Source organism: Loxodonta africana, chromosome X, assembly GCF_030014295.1.
Source record: "Loxodonta africana isolate mLoxAfr1 chromosome X, mLoxAfr1.hap2, whole genome shotgun sequence".
In the NCBI taxonomy this organism is placed as follows: Eukaryota; Metazoa; Chordata; class Mammalia; order Proboscidea; family Elephantidae; genus Loxodonta; species Loxodonta africana.
This window is the reverse complement of record NC_087369.1, coordinates 146,205,674-146,221,781: the sequence shown is the minus strand read 5'-3', so window position 1 is coordinate 146,221,781 and position 16,108 is coordinate 146,205,674. Positions and strand designations below refer to the sequence as shown.

The 16,108-nt window shown below is 38.3% G+C and overlaps 2 protein-coding genes across 9 annotated transcripts in view; one reads left to right on the top strand and one right to left on the bottom strand.

The window, feature by feature from the left end:
* Positions 1–5,269, top strand: part of TENM1 (teneurin transmembrane protein 1) — a 618,409-nt gene extending 613,140 nt beyond the window's left edge. For all 7 annotated transcript variants that reach the window (XM_010594654.3, XM_003414757.3, XM_003414758.4 and 4 more), the window contains 3 exons: positions 261–1,481; positions 2,072–2,214; positions 3,910–5,269. In XM_010594654.3, coding sequence (XP_010592956.1) covers positions 261–1,481; positions 2,072–2,214; positions 3,910–4,668 — 2,123 coding nt within the window. In that variant the 3' untranslated portion in view covers positions 4,669–5,269. The remainder of the gene's footprint in view (positions 1–260; positions 1,482–2,071; positions 2,215–3,909) is intronic.
* The window catches only part of SH2D1A (SH2 domain containing 1A), a 33,052-nt gene continuing 18,033 nt past the window's right edge, over positions 1,090–16,108 (bottom strand). The window contains exon 4 of one of the 2 annotated variants that reach the window (XM_064277564.1): positions 1,090–8,532. In XM_064277564.1, the coding sequence (XP_064133634.1) occupies positions 8,528–8,532 (5 nt within the window). In that variant the 3' untranslated portion in view covers positions 1,090–8,527. The other variant, XM_064277563.1, reaches the window with a different exon arrangement.

Here is a 16,108-nt window from a genome sequence, read left to right as displayed (position 1 = left end):
TTACTTTTCTAGCTCCTATAATGAAATTATTCTATACCTATACTATACAATATTTTTTAATTTCCGTATTTGCTGACCACTACTGGGAGAATAAATATCTATGAGATGATATGCCCAGACATTAGATATCAGAGGTCAATCTCTAATATTTTATTTGGAATGTGAAAGCATCAAAAATAAATAACACTAAACCTTGCTGATTGCTCGACATTAATCGCCTAGCTCTGTTCTCATTATTATTTTTCTTTTGGTTCCTACAGGGCCTCTTATTGGACGCCAGATTTTCAGATTCAGTGAAGAAGGTCTTGTGAACGCACGGTTTGACTACAGCTACAACAACTTCCGTGTCACCAGCATGCAAGCTGTGATAAATGAAACCCCTTTGCCCATAGATCTATACCGATATGTTGATGTCTCTGGTAGAACAGAACAGTTTGGAAAATTCAGCGTAATTAATTACGATTTGAATCAGGTCATAACTACTACAGTGATGAAGCACACCAAGATCTTCAGTGCCAACGGACAAGTTATCGAAGTTCAATATGAAATTCTAAAGGCAATTGCCTACTGGATGACAATTCAATATGACAATATGGGCCGTATGGTAATATGTGATATAAGAGTAGGAGTAGATGCCAATATCACAAGATACTTCTATGAATACGATGCTGATGGGCAGCTTCAAACTGTTTCTGTAAATGATAGAACCCAATGGCGTTATAGTTATGATCTGAATGGAAACATCAACCTCTTAAGCCATGGGAATAGTGCTCGTCTTACTCCTCTCCGATATGACCTCCGAGACCGCATCACCAGACTGGGAGAAATTCAGTATAAAATGGATGAAGATGGTTTTCTGAGGCAGAGGGGAAATGACGTATTTGAATATAATTCTAACGGTCTGCTGCAGAAAGCCTACAATAAGGTTTCTGGCTGGACTGTGCAGTATTACTATGATGGACTTGGGCGACGTGTCGCCAGTAAGTCCAGCCTAGGGCAGCACCTGCAGTTCTTTTATGCAGACCTTGCCAACCCCATAAGAGTTACTCATTTGTACAACCATACGAGCTCAGAGATTACATCTCTGTATTATGATCTCCAAGGTCACCTTATTGCCATGGAGTTAAGCAGTGGGGAAGAATATTATGTAGCCTGTGATAATACAGGCACCCCACTAGCTGTGTTCAGCAGCCGAGGTCAGGTGATAAAAGAGATATTGTACACTCCTTATGGAGATATCTATCATGACACTTACCCTGACTTTCAGGTCATCATTGGTTTTCATGGAGGACTCTATGATTTCCTTACAAAGTTAGTGCTCCTGGGGCAACGGGATTATGATGTTGTTGCCGGCAGATGGACAACGCCTAATCATCACGTATGGAAACAGCTGAACCTCCTTCCTAAGCCATTCAACCTCTACTCCTTTGAAAATAACTATCCAGTTGGCAAAATTCAAGATGTTGCAAAGTATACCACAGGTATGTAAACAGTATAAAACTTTAAGCTAAACCTGAGATAACTCAGTGCTGTTTATCACAGAATCTCAATGCCTTTGTAAATATGCTTCCTCTTCCTGCCGGTTAGCCCGCAAGGTATTGTGCATTCACTGCCTTCCTTAGTTTTCTAGAGTGAGCAAAACAGTGCGAGTTAGCACAAAACATGATGCTTTTGCATCCCAGTACATTTCTTCTTTCCTTTTAAGCTGTTTCTCTGTGTAATTTTCACTCTTAAAAGCTTATATGAAAAATTTCATAAAATAAAAATGCAGAATTATGTCACATCAATTAAATCGAATATCACAGACTGTGTAGCCTGAGTACCACTACCACACTGGAAGCTTCATTGCAAAAAAACTGAGCCTATCTCTGGGGTTATCCACAAATTGAAAGGGTTCCCTGTATAGGAAGGATCATACGTCTTAGAGTAGGGAGTATAAGGAGGAATTTTATCCCTAACTTCCCGGTGCCTAAACACGTTGAGGATAGGAAGGCAGCTTTCAAGCTCTCAACAAAGATTGTAAAGTATGTGCTTTAAATTTTTTTTTTCTTTTACATCTTGTGTCTCACAGATATTGGAAGTTGGTTGGAGCTATTTGGTTTCCAATTACACAACGTGCTACCTGGGTTTCCAAAACCTGAATTGGAAAATTTGGAATTAACTTATGAGCTTCTGCAACTTCAAACAAAAACACAAGAGTGGGATCCTGGAAAGGTTAGTAAAAGTTTTACCTTCTCTATTTGGCTGGAAAAAAAAAAAACAACAAGGTAGAATTGCAGAGCATCTAACACCATGAAATGTTATTGACATACATTTGCTTACTTATATGTTAGTCTTTTTGAATATTTGCTGAAATATCCATGATTAATGAGGAGGTAGACAAAAGCATCCATGAGGGATCAGGGCATCAGAGCTTTTGGAAAAGAAAACACTAACAGGTGATTTGATGGCTGCTATGTTTTTTTTTTTTTTATGATAGATAAGGAAACCCTGGTGGCGTAGTGGTTAAGTACTACAGCTGGTAACCAAGAGGTCCGCAGTTTGAATCCACCAGGCGCTCCTTGGAAGCTCAATGGGGCAGTTCTACTCCGTCCTATAGAGTCGCTAGGAGTCGGAATCCACTTGACGGCAGTGGGTTTGGTTTTTTCCTTTTTTTTGGTTTATGACAGATAAACAAGAAGAAAAAGGAACTTTTCAAATTCCAGAACGGGCTACCAAGGTCAATTATGGAATCTGTGTAAAGACAATTGTTCACTAAGAAGCATCAAAACATCCGATTGCCAACTGTAAAATCATTTAGGGGATAGTGCATTAATAGTGTGGGGATAAAATCATTAAAATTATTCTGATAAAGTATATGAGAACCTACAAGAGAAATGAAGCCAGAATGATAAATACTCCAGGGATAGTCTGGAAAAAGGAATACCAAAAGCATTCAACATTCAACAGATGATTTCATCAGGTGTATGATGTACAAATGGAAACATACAGCAACTTTTTTTTTCAATTGAAAAAAAATAGGAATATCTGCATTTGGGGAAAAAATTGGCTTTAACAAAATAAAACTGAAATTTGAGTAAGAGGGCTTGATATTTAAGTATAAAAAAGTATACGAAAAAGAAAATTCTAAACGGGCAACAGGCTTATCCCTTTTTTTAAATATGTATAATATGTAAATGTTCCTTGTAATGAAAAGTCCTAGAAAACAAGTTTAGCAAAATGTTGATAATTGCTGAAGCTTTGTAATGGGTACATGGAGGATCATTATTCTTTATTTTTTAGTATGTTTGAAAATTTCCATAGTAAAAGCATTCTTTTAATTATTTTTTATCGTGGTGAGTATATGTATAACAAAAGCATTCACCGTTTCAACATCTTTTACGCATAGAATTCAGTGACTTAAGCCCACAGAAAAACATCGGTGAACTTCTTTCAGATTTGCCATAGACATATATAAGGTCATAAGCTACTTGAAGGCAAAAGCCATGCCTTATACATCTCTTTATACCTCACTGTGCTTAATGTATTACTCTACACACAGTAATAATAGTGTTAGTCCAACAGGTGAAATAAAATGTCTGTTTTGGGGGAGCTGGACCCACTTAACTTGAAGCACCTTCTAGCTCTGAGATTCTGATATCAAGTTTGAAGCTATTTCGTTATGCTCAACTCAATCAAGATATTAAGAAATACATGCCAGGTGATCAAGTCAGTTGTTAGTCTTTTCTTTTCCAAATCTCTGAGGGAGAAATTCCAAATGTGACCCGTTTTTCAGTCAGTCACCGGCCAATTAAAGATAGGAGGAAGCAACATTGCAAGCCTTTGTTTTTCCTGAGCACCAACCACATGGCAGGTGCCTAACCCTGCACTGCATTTTCACTGTGCCTTTTTTTTTTTTTTCTTTCCTAGACTATCCTGGGTATTCAGTGTGAGCTGCAGAAACAGCTCAGGAATTTCATTTCCTTGGACCAGCTTCCTATGACTCCCCAGTATAGTGATGGACGGTGCCTTGAAGGAGGAAAACAACCAAGGTTTGCTGCTGTCCCTTCTGTTTTTGGAAAAGGTATCAAATTTGCCATCAAGGATGGCATAGTCACAGCCGATATTATAGGAGTAGCCAATGAAGATAGCAGGCGGCTTGCTGCTATTCTCAATAATGCTCATTACCTGGAAAACCTCCATTTTACCATAGAGGGGAGGGACACTCACTACTTCATTAAGCTTGGATCTCTGGAGGAAGACCTGGTACTGATCGGTAACACTGGGGGGAGGCGGATTTTGGAGAATGGTGTCAATGTCACTGTATCCCAAATGACTTCTGTGTTGAATGGAAGGACTAGACGGTTTGCAGATATCCAGCTCCAGCACGGAGCTCTGTGCTTCAACATCCGGTATGGGACAACTGTCGAAGAGGAAAAGAACCACGTGTTGGAGATTGCCAGACTTCGAGCGGTGGCCCAGGCCTGGACTAAGGAACAGAGAAGGCTGCAAGAAGGGGAAGAGGGTATTCGGGCATGGACAGAGGGGGAAAAGCAGCAGCTTCTGAGCACTGGGAGGGTACAAGGTTATGATGGGTATTTTGTTTTGTCTGTTGAGCAGTATTTAGAACTTTCTGACAGTGCCAACAATATTCACTTTATGAGACAGAGCGAAATAGGCAGGAGGTAACAAAAAAAATCTCTGCCTTTGCGTCACCAAAGACTGCCTGTTTTTAAAACATAAAATGGTTTATTGTATTGGTTTTCTAGATCAGAACTCTGTATATATAAATATGGAGGAAAAACATATCCAACTGCCTTTCAATGTGACGGAAGATGGTATTTTAATATTGTTTGTTTAACCTCTTTAAGAAATGACAAAGATTTTTAGTTCTTGTGTGGCAGTATTCAAAATAACACAAGTAGAACTCAAATGGCTAAAAAAAAATTTTTTTCAGAAAGCACCACTTTAAATTTGTTGAGCCATGCATATGTTCAAATATATAGAAAGAACCCAAGGTTCTATATCTATTGTGACACAAAGTTTCATATTTAACCGTTGGCAGAACTTGCAGGCTATTTTAAAAGGTGGTGCCAATAGTATCTGAACCTTGCATTTCCAAAGACTGCCAGCCCTTTCACATTTTCCAGATCTGTTATAGGAAACTTAAAAACAAGTGTAAAATGTCCTCAGCAACCATCTCCTAGAGTCAGAACCCATTTGCCCTCCTCCCTTATTATTCCTCCTTGCTTGTTCAAGTAAATGCCATGTTGTTGTGCTGTGTTTTGGCGTGTGGTAGCTGGGTTCTGTCAACCGCGCTTCCCTGTGGGTGTGGTAACCAAACCCAATAGCCACTATTTGCTTGTGTCTACATGATACCAAAGCAGCTGGTCAATTTAACCTCTCTCCCACACAACCTGTTTTGGTAAAAATTTTTTTACCAAATTGTCCAGATGTATTGGCGTCATGTAAACATAACTTTTGTTAACCCGGGTAGGAATTTCTCATTTATATATAGGGTGTGTTTTGGTCATAGTTTCACGTGAGTGATTCAGTATTTATACACTAATCCAATGGTTTTGTGCACATGAAAGGTAATTTACTAAGAAGTATGACTCTGGTACAAAAAAAAAAAAGGCTTTAGCAGGCATACATGCCTAGGATGCTGATAAACACATCAACTACTGTGGAAATTCATAAGAGCCAAACCTTTAAAAATAGGCCTAGTACAAGGTGAAAGGAAAGTACCAAACCAAACATCACGGTAGGCGCTGCCTCATTGTTTCAGCCCATTTAGGTTTCTCTTTCAAATGTACCATTCTTTATTGAACATCCCCCAGCCATATTCGAAAAATTTAATTAAGTGAGCCTTTTCCAATCTAAGGAGCCCTAGTGGCGCACTGGTTAAGAGCTACAGCTGCTAACCAAAAGGTCGGCAGTTCGAACCAATCAGCCGCTCCTTAGATACCCTATGGGACGGTTCTACTCTGTTCTTTAGGGTCGCTATGAGTCTGAAATTGACTTGACGGCAATGGGTTTAGTTTGGCTTTTCCAATCTTAAACATTTCAGGTCAAGAGAGGCAGACTATTTCTTATTAACTTAATTTATATGGTTTAATTTTTTTTAATTCTTTTAGTTTTCTGTCTTTACCCATTTATTTATTTATTTATTAATCACCTCTCCTACCTAGGGAAAAAACCGACAATTTTCCAGGAGGGGATCTTTTGTTTTGTGACAATTTAAAAGTTGGGGAAAAAAGGTCAGGATCAGTATTAATATCCGCTGCAGTTTCTCAAACTCTATGAATCCTGCAGGGAAAGAAGCCCCTTGGTGAGCTGGGAGATTTGTGCCCAGTGACAAAGAGACAGTTTGTAAAATGCTGGGTAATTTTAAGTTACCACAAATGAAAATACATGACAGCACAATGCGGCCTGTAGAAAATTCCCCTGAGCTGGCTTCAGCACTTTCATCACCAAGTCTGGACATTGGCTATGTCTGAAGGAGAATTTATGATGGGATGTTACAGTTTGGATTCTTTCCAGCTACTATCTAAATGCAGTGTGGGGTCATTGCCTTGCTTTGTGATGACAGTTTGTTTGAAAATATGCAAAGCCAGGATCCAGGCTCCTGTTAAGGTTTTTAAAGAGTCTGGCTCCTCCTACACAAGGACCCACAGAGAGTAAGGGAAGATGAATTCAAACATTTCATTTTCAAAACCTTCGGGTTCACGTGCATTCCAAAAGAGAGAGAGAGAGACAGAGAATTCATGCTGAACTCATCTCTCTGTTTGGAAGCACACCAGCTCAAGAAATTGCTAATCCAGACTAAATCATATTATTGGGTTTTTCCTGAATCAGGCCTGTGTTAATGGTACAGTATTTATTCAGGAAGGAATTTTTAAATTACTAACAAACTTGTTGAACATTTGAATACCTCCACACCAGCCTAAAAATGGACCTTAAGTTCTTAGAACCTCTGACGTTCTTTTAAATCAATGGAAAAAGAAGTTATGAGCTGTATATAGAGAGTGCGTTCATAAATGTGATGGTGTATTTTATCACTAATCCAGGATATCAATATTAGAGTCTATTTTGCTTATATTTTAAGTGATTATACTTTTTTGCAATTCACTGATGTGTCATTTTCAAACCGCTTTAAATATCCATTAGAAACAAATATTTGAAGCTTTTACTTAATAGTAATTACCTTGAACTGTGCATTTCTAGTTTGTAATAAACATTTAGTTAGTTTGTGCCCTTAGTTTCTTAAAGTTTTATTTGTATTATGTTCAGGAAATGCACTTTTTATCACTTACAGCTGTGGTTTTAATACTGCCTTGAACTATTACTGTTCTCTTTACCACTTCCCAAGCTTTGGGGAAGAAAGAAAAACAATAGCGTTAATGAGTAGTAAATCTAAGAGAAACATTTTGGCATTTCTTAATAAGAACATGGAGATATTGCGTACATTGCTTCCAGTTAAGCTGAGTAGAAAGACTGCCTCCATTGACTTGTAGTTCTGAAGGTTAAATTAATGAAAGAACCATTCATTGCCGTTTCCTGATGAAAGGAAAAGCTTTTATATGAGAAATATACCAATTTCTCATGCCCAGAAGACATAGGTGGCTGACACTGGACAGTCAGACGCCATTCAAGCAAGTTAGGTGAGAGCACAGTAGTTGGACTCTCCTGTGAAGAAAACTTGTCTCCATGGTTGTTTCTTTTTGCTAGTTAGGCCCATTTTATTTGTGCTTTCTTGTTTTGTTTTGTTTTGACTCTTGCACTATAGTCTAGAAACCCAAATGAGCCGAAAATGTCACAGTTTAACAGACATTTAAATACATTTATTTCTAGTCGTCATTCTAATCATGATTGGTTAGAAGCATGACTCCTGAAAGAAAGGAGAATAAAACTGAATTCATACTCTCAGCAAAAACACTTGCCATATAAATAGCATATGTTTTATTTTTAACCCAGCAAAATAATGTATAAAATAAGCGCGTCCTTTACTGTCAATTTATCTAGAAGATCTATAATATATAGACTATATATAATATAAGACATTATATATAACATAGCCAAATGTATGCAAATTTGACAATGTATAATTTGGAATTCCCAGTTAATTACATAGAGAGCTATAAAATTAAGTTATAATGTTCATAAGGCTTTTCTTTTTCATCACTATTGATACAGTTTCAAGCATTCCATCATTTGATTTCCACTCTTTTTTTTTTTCAAATTTATTTTTAATCAGACCAAGCCCCACTGTAATACCACCTGAAAGTCAGGGCAAAGTATATTTATAAAGGTGTGTTCATGTAAGGGCAATTGTCCTGGAGTTCAGTGTAATGGAAGCAAAAGCATAGTCACGAGTATTGAAAGAAACTTTTGGAGAAATTGGAGTGTGTTATAGCTTGTGGACAAGAAGAAGGCTACAGACTGGATGCAACATTCTTGTTTTCTTGGAGGAACTCACGCACACGTAGCTGACCTGACTAGTACTTCCAATTTCAGACTGCTGTTCCACAGCCTTCTGTAAGGATTTTTATTCTGTAAAAACAAACAAACAAAAAAAACCAAAACAAAACAAAAAAATAGAAAACAACAACAAAGAATTAAACCACAAAATAGTGACTGTTATGTCAGTGTGTCCTTCATACGAAAGCTATTAAGGACCAAATATAGTACTGTGTGTAAGAAGAAATTACTTCCTAAGCAGTAATTGAAAATACTTAGAGTTAAACTTGCTGTGGATTTTGTCTTGGCAGTTGTCATCTTACATTATTTGTCAAAGGAAATGTGTTTGGCCGTTAAAAAAAAAAAATCTTTCCTTAGATTTAGTGGTGGACTTTAACCTCTTAAATAAATGTTAGTATATCAGATTGTGTCCTTGAAAACTATTTTACTTGTATGAATCATGACAATGTCTAAATCTTTACTATTCGTCTGGCAAAAGCATCAGTAAGAGAGAAAGAGAAAAAGAGAAGTATAGCCTTTATGTCAGAAAAAATATTCTTTTTAGCTGCTTACTTTCTCATGAGAAGTAAAGATGTTTACAGTGTATGCCAAGATTTTCGGTTTCTATATAACAACAGTTAGAGGTTCTAATCATACTGAAAATTGTGTTATAATGGCCTGAGCCATGTTGCTAGGAAAAAATAGGTTCCAATTTTGTATTCTTGCTCTCATTCCTGTGCTGAAAAGTGACTGGATACTGTACAGGTTCATGTTCTCTGGCTGCAGTTAAATGGTCTTTTGCATTTTGCTCTGGCTTTCAGGCCAGAAGCATGCATTTTTCTACAAGAGCATCGCGACAACATGCTGTAAATACTTAAAGTTAAACATTATGTGTCGATATTTGAAAGAAAAAAAAGTACTTTGAATATTTCGTTTTTAAAAAATAAAATTGCAAATGAACACTGTGTCTCATTTTATTCCTGCGCCACACTGCATTCTCAAGTCAGCTTGGTCACCTGAGATATGGAAAGTGGCTCTCTAACGAGGAACAATAAAACCGAGTTATCTTAAAAATGTAGGTTCAGAAATCAAAAAAGCACTAATCCTAGACAGGCATCTCTTCGTTTTTATTTTTCGTACAAATAGGATCTCTGACACAAATGACCATTTCATAAACAAAGAATAGGAACTGCTGCAAATTTAAATACCACTAGGCTATGGCTTCTTTCTTCTTTTAGTGCCTTTCTCAGCAGTCGGAAGAAAATAAAGAATTGCAAAAAAAGGGTGGGGGAGAACTAGGGGACCATAGCATCCAAAGGTATTGGAAAAAATCAGTGTACGGAAGCAATCATGAAAAGACTGAAAAACAGGAGCTTCTGTGAGACCCTACATCCTGGGCAATTACATGGCCACTTGACATGTATTCTTCACAAGAAGACAGCACTGGGTTTGGTTTGCTTTGGCTTGATTTGGTTTAACAGGAATACCTTGGAAAGCCACCGGACAGATTTTCCAAAATTCAACTTGGTATTCGTAGGGGGAAACCCTGGTGGCGTAGTGGTTAAGTGCTACGGCTGCTAACCAAAGGGTTGGCAGTTCGAATCCGCCAGGAGCTCCTTGGAAACTCTATGGGGCTGTTCTACTCCGTCCTATAGGGTCTCTATGAGTCAGATTCGACTCGATGGCACTGGGTGTTTTTATTCGTAGGGCTCAGAGAAGTCCACAAAGCCCGTTACTGACACTTGCATGGAATCCTGGAATTTGTACCACTGCAAAACACCCTGCTTCCTTTTTATTCACTGATATGTAACAAACAAAAAGCAAACCAAACCCGTTGCCTTCAAGTCAGTTCCGACTCATAGCGACCCTATAGTGCAGGGTAGAACTGCCCCATAGGGTTGCCAAGGAGAGGCCCGTGGATTTGAACTGCCCACCTTTTGGTCAGCAGGCGTAGCTCTTAACCACTTCACTATCAGGGCTCCAATATATACACTGATACAGTAAAAAGATTCATGGAGCAGAAGAGAACCTTGATTGTCTCAGCACAACCCATCAGCATAAAACAACGGGGCCTATTAGTATCACCTGAGGGAGGGGTGTACTCGTATCACCCAGGGATTTTTGTTTGTTTGTTTTTTCAAAATACCACCCTAAGAGTATAAAAAGTCCAAGGGCAGGTACTCCTACATTGAGAGCATTTTTGAAGGTGATAAGAGATTTTTGCATATTACTATCTCAAAGTCATGCAACTCTAGTACCTCAATAATCCTGTGAGGTGAGGAAGACTTTATTATTCCTCCTTGGTAAATGCAATAACAAACAGAATGACCTATTTAAGGTCATATGGATAATCAGTGGCAAAGCTGAAAAGAAAATTCTGGTCTCATGCATTTCTGCTTCTATTCTCTCTGTCCAATATTGAGCATTAAAAAAAAAAAACCCAAACCCGTCACCATCGAGTCAATTCTGACTCATAGTGACCCTATGGGACAGAGTAGAACTGCTCCATATGGTTTCCAAGGAGTGCCTGGTGGATTCCAACTGCCAACCTTTATGGTTAGCAGCTGAGCTCCTAATCACTGCGCCAAGCATGGTACCTCCTTTTGTCATCCTGTGAAATAATAGTCCAATTTCTGTGTATGTGTATGTATAATATCCATATACTGATAGGCTCTATCAAGACAGTTAATCAGGTTTGTTATATCTTTCTACATAAAATATTCATATATTCATTTACAAGGCAAGTAACCTAACAGGAATTCAGCCTTTTACTTCAAGTTTGGCCAGTGACCCCAAATTGTGACAGTGTCCAAACTGGGTAGTTTAACTTCACCGCTAGGTGCAAACTGCAACTTACTGTTATCCCATTTAACTGCAAGGGAAAACACAGGTGACAAAGTTAAATTGAAACCCTGGTGGCGTAGTGGTTAAGTGTTATGGCTGCTAACCAAAGGGTTGGCAGTTCAAATCTGCCAGGCGCTCCTTGGAAACTCTATGGGGCAGTTCTACTCTGTTCTAGAGGGTCGCTATGAGTCGTAATCTACTCGACGGCACTGGGTTTGGTTTAACAGGGATACCAGGCATCTGGTAACCTTGACATGCTCAAGGGAAAAGCTGGATTTTATTATTAATAGACTGGATTGTGAGCTCAATAAAGTGAATCAAATAAAATATAAGCTGATATCTAAACATTTTTAACAGATTGTAAAGCTGATTCTTTCTCCATTCTACCACAATGAATATGTTAAGTCCAGCCCTTTATTTATCCCAGAGGACTGAATCAGAGGCATTCTCTATAGACTTATTCCACCTTTGCACTACCGCAAAGGTCCTCTGCCTGTAACAGCCAAACAGACAGTTAGTTACCCAAGCTTGTCACCCTACTGACCTTATCTCCTAAGAACAAATTTCCAAGGAAGTGAACAAGTATTTGCCAAGTCGTCATGTTCCTTATGGGCTTGCTGACACACTTTTTTTTTTCTGAAGAGTGGTGTAAGCTTGGAAATATATGTGCATTTTTCTACCTTGACTCAGCATCTTACAGGTATATGTTAGCATGGGCATATTTTAGATATGGCAAGGATATGACCTTTCTGTAAAGGTTCAAGCTATTATGTACTGGAAAGTGGCAAGGATGCTCATGTTGGGAAAGAAAAAGGGGAGGGGGGTGGAAATTGATGAATAAAAAGCCAGCAAGAGAAGACAGGGGGGTAGGCGCATTAACTAGAAAGTTTGACAGGGGCAAAATTGGAAAAGCACTTATCTTTTTCAAGGAAATCAGTTCAGTAATATAAGATGGCCTTCCTTGATGCTTTATTTAGTATCTGAATGGTATCTGTCTCTGAATAATTTTTAAAGGCATATTCTAAGACAAATTAGGTAAATAAAAACATTCAAATACTTTATTAAAATGTGAAAGACCATTAACCATGCAAAAAAGCTTTTTCAAAAAGGGCTCTGGTTGACTGGGATCACAACAGAGGGCCCCAGACAGAGCGGGAGAAAAATGTAGAACAAAAAATCAAATTCACAAAAAAGACCAGACCTACTAGTCTGACAGGAACTGGAGGAACCCCCGAGACTATGGCCCTGAGACACCCTTCTGAACTGGAACTGAAGCCACTCCCGGAGCCAGGGGTGAATTAAGCAGTAAGCACGGTATTCACCAGTTTACAGTAAGCAAGGTACACACGGGCTTCATTGTGCTTACCTACTAATCGGTAGTACGCAATGTCACCTGGGTTTCACCACAGCAAAGATGTGGTAAAGCCCAGGTGACAGTGTGCACTACACATCACTAAGTAAACACAGTGAAGCCCGTACCTACTTTGCTGACTGGATAATCCGTCCCTGCTGGAGACCACCTTTCAGCCAAACCACAGACAGGCCCATAAAATAAACCCGAGAGGAACATGCTCATAACAATTATATGAGAGCAAAAGGGTAACATTTGCCCAAAAGCAAAGATGAGAAGGCAGGAAGGGGTAGAAAACCAGGACAAAAAGAAACAGGGAAACTAGGATGAAAATGGGGAGAGTCCTGACACATTGTGGGGAATGAAACCAAGGTCATGGAACACTTTATGTATAAACTATCAAATGGGAAACTAATTTGCTCTGTAAACTTTCACCTAATGCATGAGAAAAAAATAGTTTAAAGGGATGGGCTCTGGTAAAAGAACATGCAAACACAAGTCATATACTTAGGGTAATTCCAGGATGAACAAAGTAGAGTAAAAATTTGTCACACCTATTAATATTTAAACTCAAGCTACAAATAATTAAAAATCATTTCAACATGTCCGTGTTATTCTGAAAGTTAGCTTTCTGAATTCCTTTACAAGTTACAGTCATGCTTTTACTTCTAGAAATGGTAAACTGACTATAATGCATTACTGTGGTCATACTCAGCCTTTGCACACCCATATTGTTAGCAGTTGCTGTCTAGTCAATTCCAGCTCATGGCGACCCCATGTGTGCAGAATAGAACTGCTCCATAGGGTTTTCAAGGCTGTGAGCTTTCAAAAGCAGATCGCCAGCCTGTCTTCTGGTTTATCTCCGGGTAGGTTCGAACCACCTGTAGGCTATCTGTAGGCTATCAGACAAGTGCTCAACCATTTGAGCCACCCAGGGACTCCCATGACACCCACTTTAAAAGCTCAGAAATCAGATCTTGCCAGCACACAGAGAGCAGTTCTGTATCTTGGCAGTTCACTAATATTAGCCAGGCTCACTAACACTCATGTACAACCCAGAATTCCAGTGTCTTCATTTACAATGAAATGTAGCCCCTTTCTATGGACCACGGATCAGAGTATTTATGTCGACTCATTCTGCCTCTGAGGACACATCTACCTACACACTGGGAACTTCACTTATCGTGCACTTATCACCTTCTAGGGTTATCGTTTTCTTGTCTTTTGTTATTGTTTTCTTCTTTTGTCTTTTACTCTTATTGCTTTCTTGTCCAACTAGATAGCAAGCTACTTGAGGGCAGGGACCAGGTATTTTTACTTCTCTACCCCCACTGCCTGTTATGTTTATTGAGTGAATGAATTTCATGAGCCCTGAAGCAACTTCACATGAAATCAATCACAAAAGTTATGAAAATATAAACGTGAGAAGAAAATGCAAATACTCATCAACGCATAAAATTTCAACACTTGGAATTATTAAAAATTAATGTCATCATAAGCTTTTTGATGTTTGTGTAGGGTTATCTAATAGGGAGGCTGCTTGCAAATCAGTTACTCATGAACCGCAGCTGCTGAAGTTTCCCTTCACAAAGAAGTTTTACTTATAGTAGCAACAACTAGGGCAGAAGTACATGAAAAGAAGAAAAGTCCATTTCACCGGATTTGTAATATAATTTCAAATACAATACACATTTTGGAGCATATTTTAAAGTATGAGATTTAAAGCTCCAGAGCCCTGTTGGTGCATTGGTTAAGCACTCGGATGCTAACCCAAAGGTTGGTGGTTCAAATTCACCCAGTGGCTCCAAGGGAGAATGACCTGGCGATCTGCTCCAGTAAAGATTACAGCCCAGGAAACCCTATAGGGCAGTTCTACTCTGTCACATGGGGTCGTCAAGAGTTGGAACTGACTCCACAGCACACAATGACAACAACAAAGCTCCAGATTGGTCTGTAGATTTTACTGTCCAACATCAGAACACTCGACAAGAAGTTGCTTTCAGAATTAAACTGAAATTCTTCACTCTTTATTCACTACTTGTTCTAGCACACGGTGCACAGCTTTATAAACCTCAAAAGAGCCTATGACACCATAGCTAGTGGAGAGCATAATACCCAGTGGAGAGCCACACATGAAAAAGACACAAACAAGCTTCTCACCTTACAACCAAGCAAGACTTTTTTAAATCAAAAACTATCAAATAATATTTCACTAAAAATGGTGACTTTGACCAAAAAAGGAGGATTAGTTTTATTTATATACTTGGCAAGAATTGACATTAATCTTTTATGAAGTATCCATTATGCTTTAAATTGTTTTCCATTTGTAAATATAATGACTGAAAATAACCCAGTGGATTTATTTTCCTCAATCCTCATTTCAAAGGTCCTCTTCATCTACAAAGTCCATTTCAGTTTTAACATCATGCTAGATGCTGCCATTACAGGACTATGACGGTTTTAGAAATGCATTTGTAGCTCACTGAACTGTATTATCTACAATATACAAGACTGAGAATTTATTTAAATTATTGAAAATAAAGTACAAGGTGTTTTATTTTTCTTCATGGTGCTTTCAGGCAGACATCAGGGTTTTCTCTTCTCCCTAAAGAAAAATGATTTAAAAATCAAGAAAAGATAAACTTACAAACTATCAAAATTACAGATTAACTTGAACTTTGTTGTGTGCCATTGAGTCAATTCTGACTCATAGCAACCCTATATGACAAAGTAGAACTGCCCCCATATGTTTCCTAGGCTGTAATATTTACAGTAGCAGATCAACAGATCTTTTCTCCTGTGGAGTGGCTGGTGGGTTCAAATCAATGACCTTTCAGTTAGCAGCCAAGCACTTAACCATTGCACCACAGGGCTCCTTAACTCAAACTTAAAATCAGAAAAATTCCAACTGCATTAAACTCACAAAGATACAACTGATATACCTCAAGCAATTAGTATTTAAAACTGAATTATTAAAAAAATGAAATACTGAGATGAAAAGATCAGCAATTTGTAGATTAGCATTCTATTTACATTTCTATTATAAAGACTATTCATTAGTTTAATTCACCACTTGAGTCTAATTGTCAGTTTATGCCTGAGTCTGGGTCCCTGTCAAAAAGGATATAACGACTTACTTTCTTTTATCATAAATATTTATTGTTTCAATTCTCTTATTCCAAACAAGTGACTAACACCTTTCCGTAGAGGGATAAGCAGTCACGTATCAGATAGCTGCAGACATTGGCTGGTATTCTGTCTTTAGCTTGACACTTATCCTAAAATAGCTTTGTTCAGGAGAAGTAACAATTTATGCCAGTGGTTTTTTAATACTAAAGTCTACTAATTTAATATCCTTTGCTACTAAGACTTCATTAATTCAAGCACCACAAATTCAGAAATCAGGATCACATGGGCCAGGCTAACATTAGCTTTTACATCCCGGAAGAAAAAGAATTTACTAAGCAAAGGTAA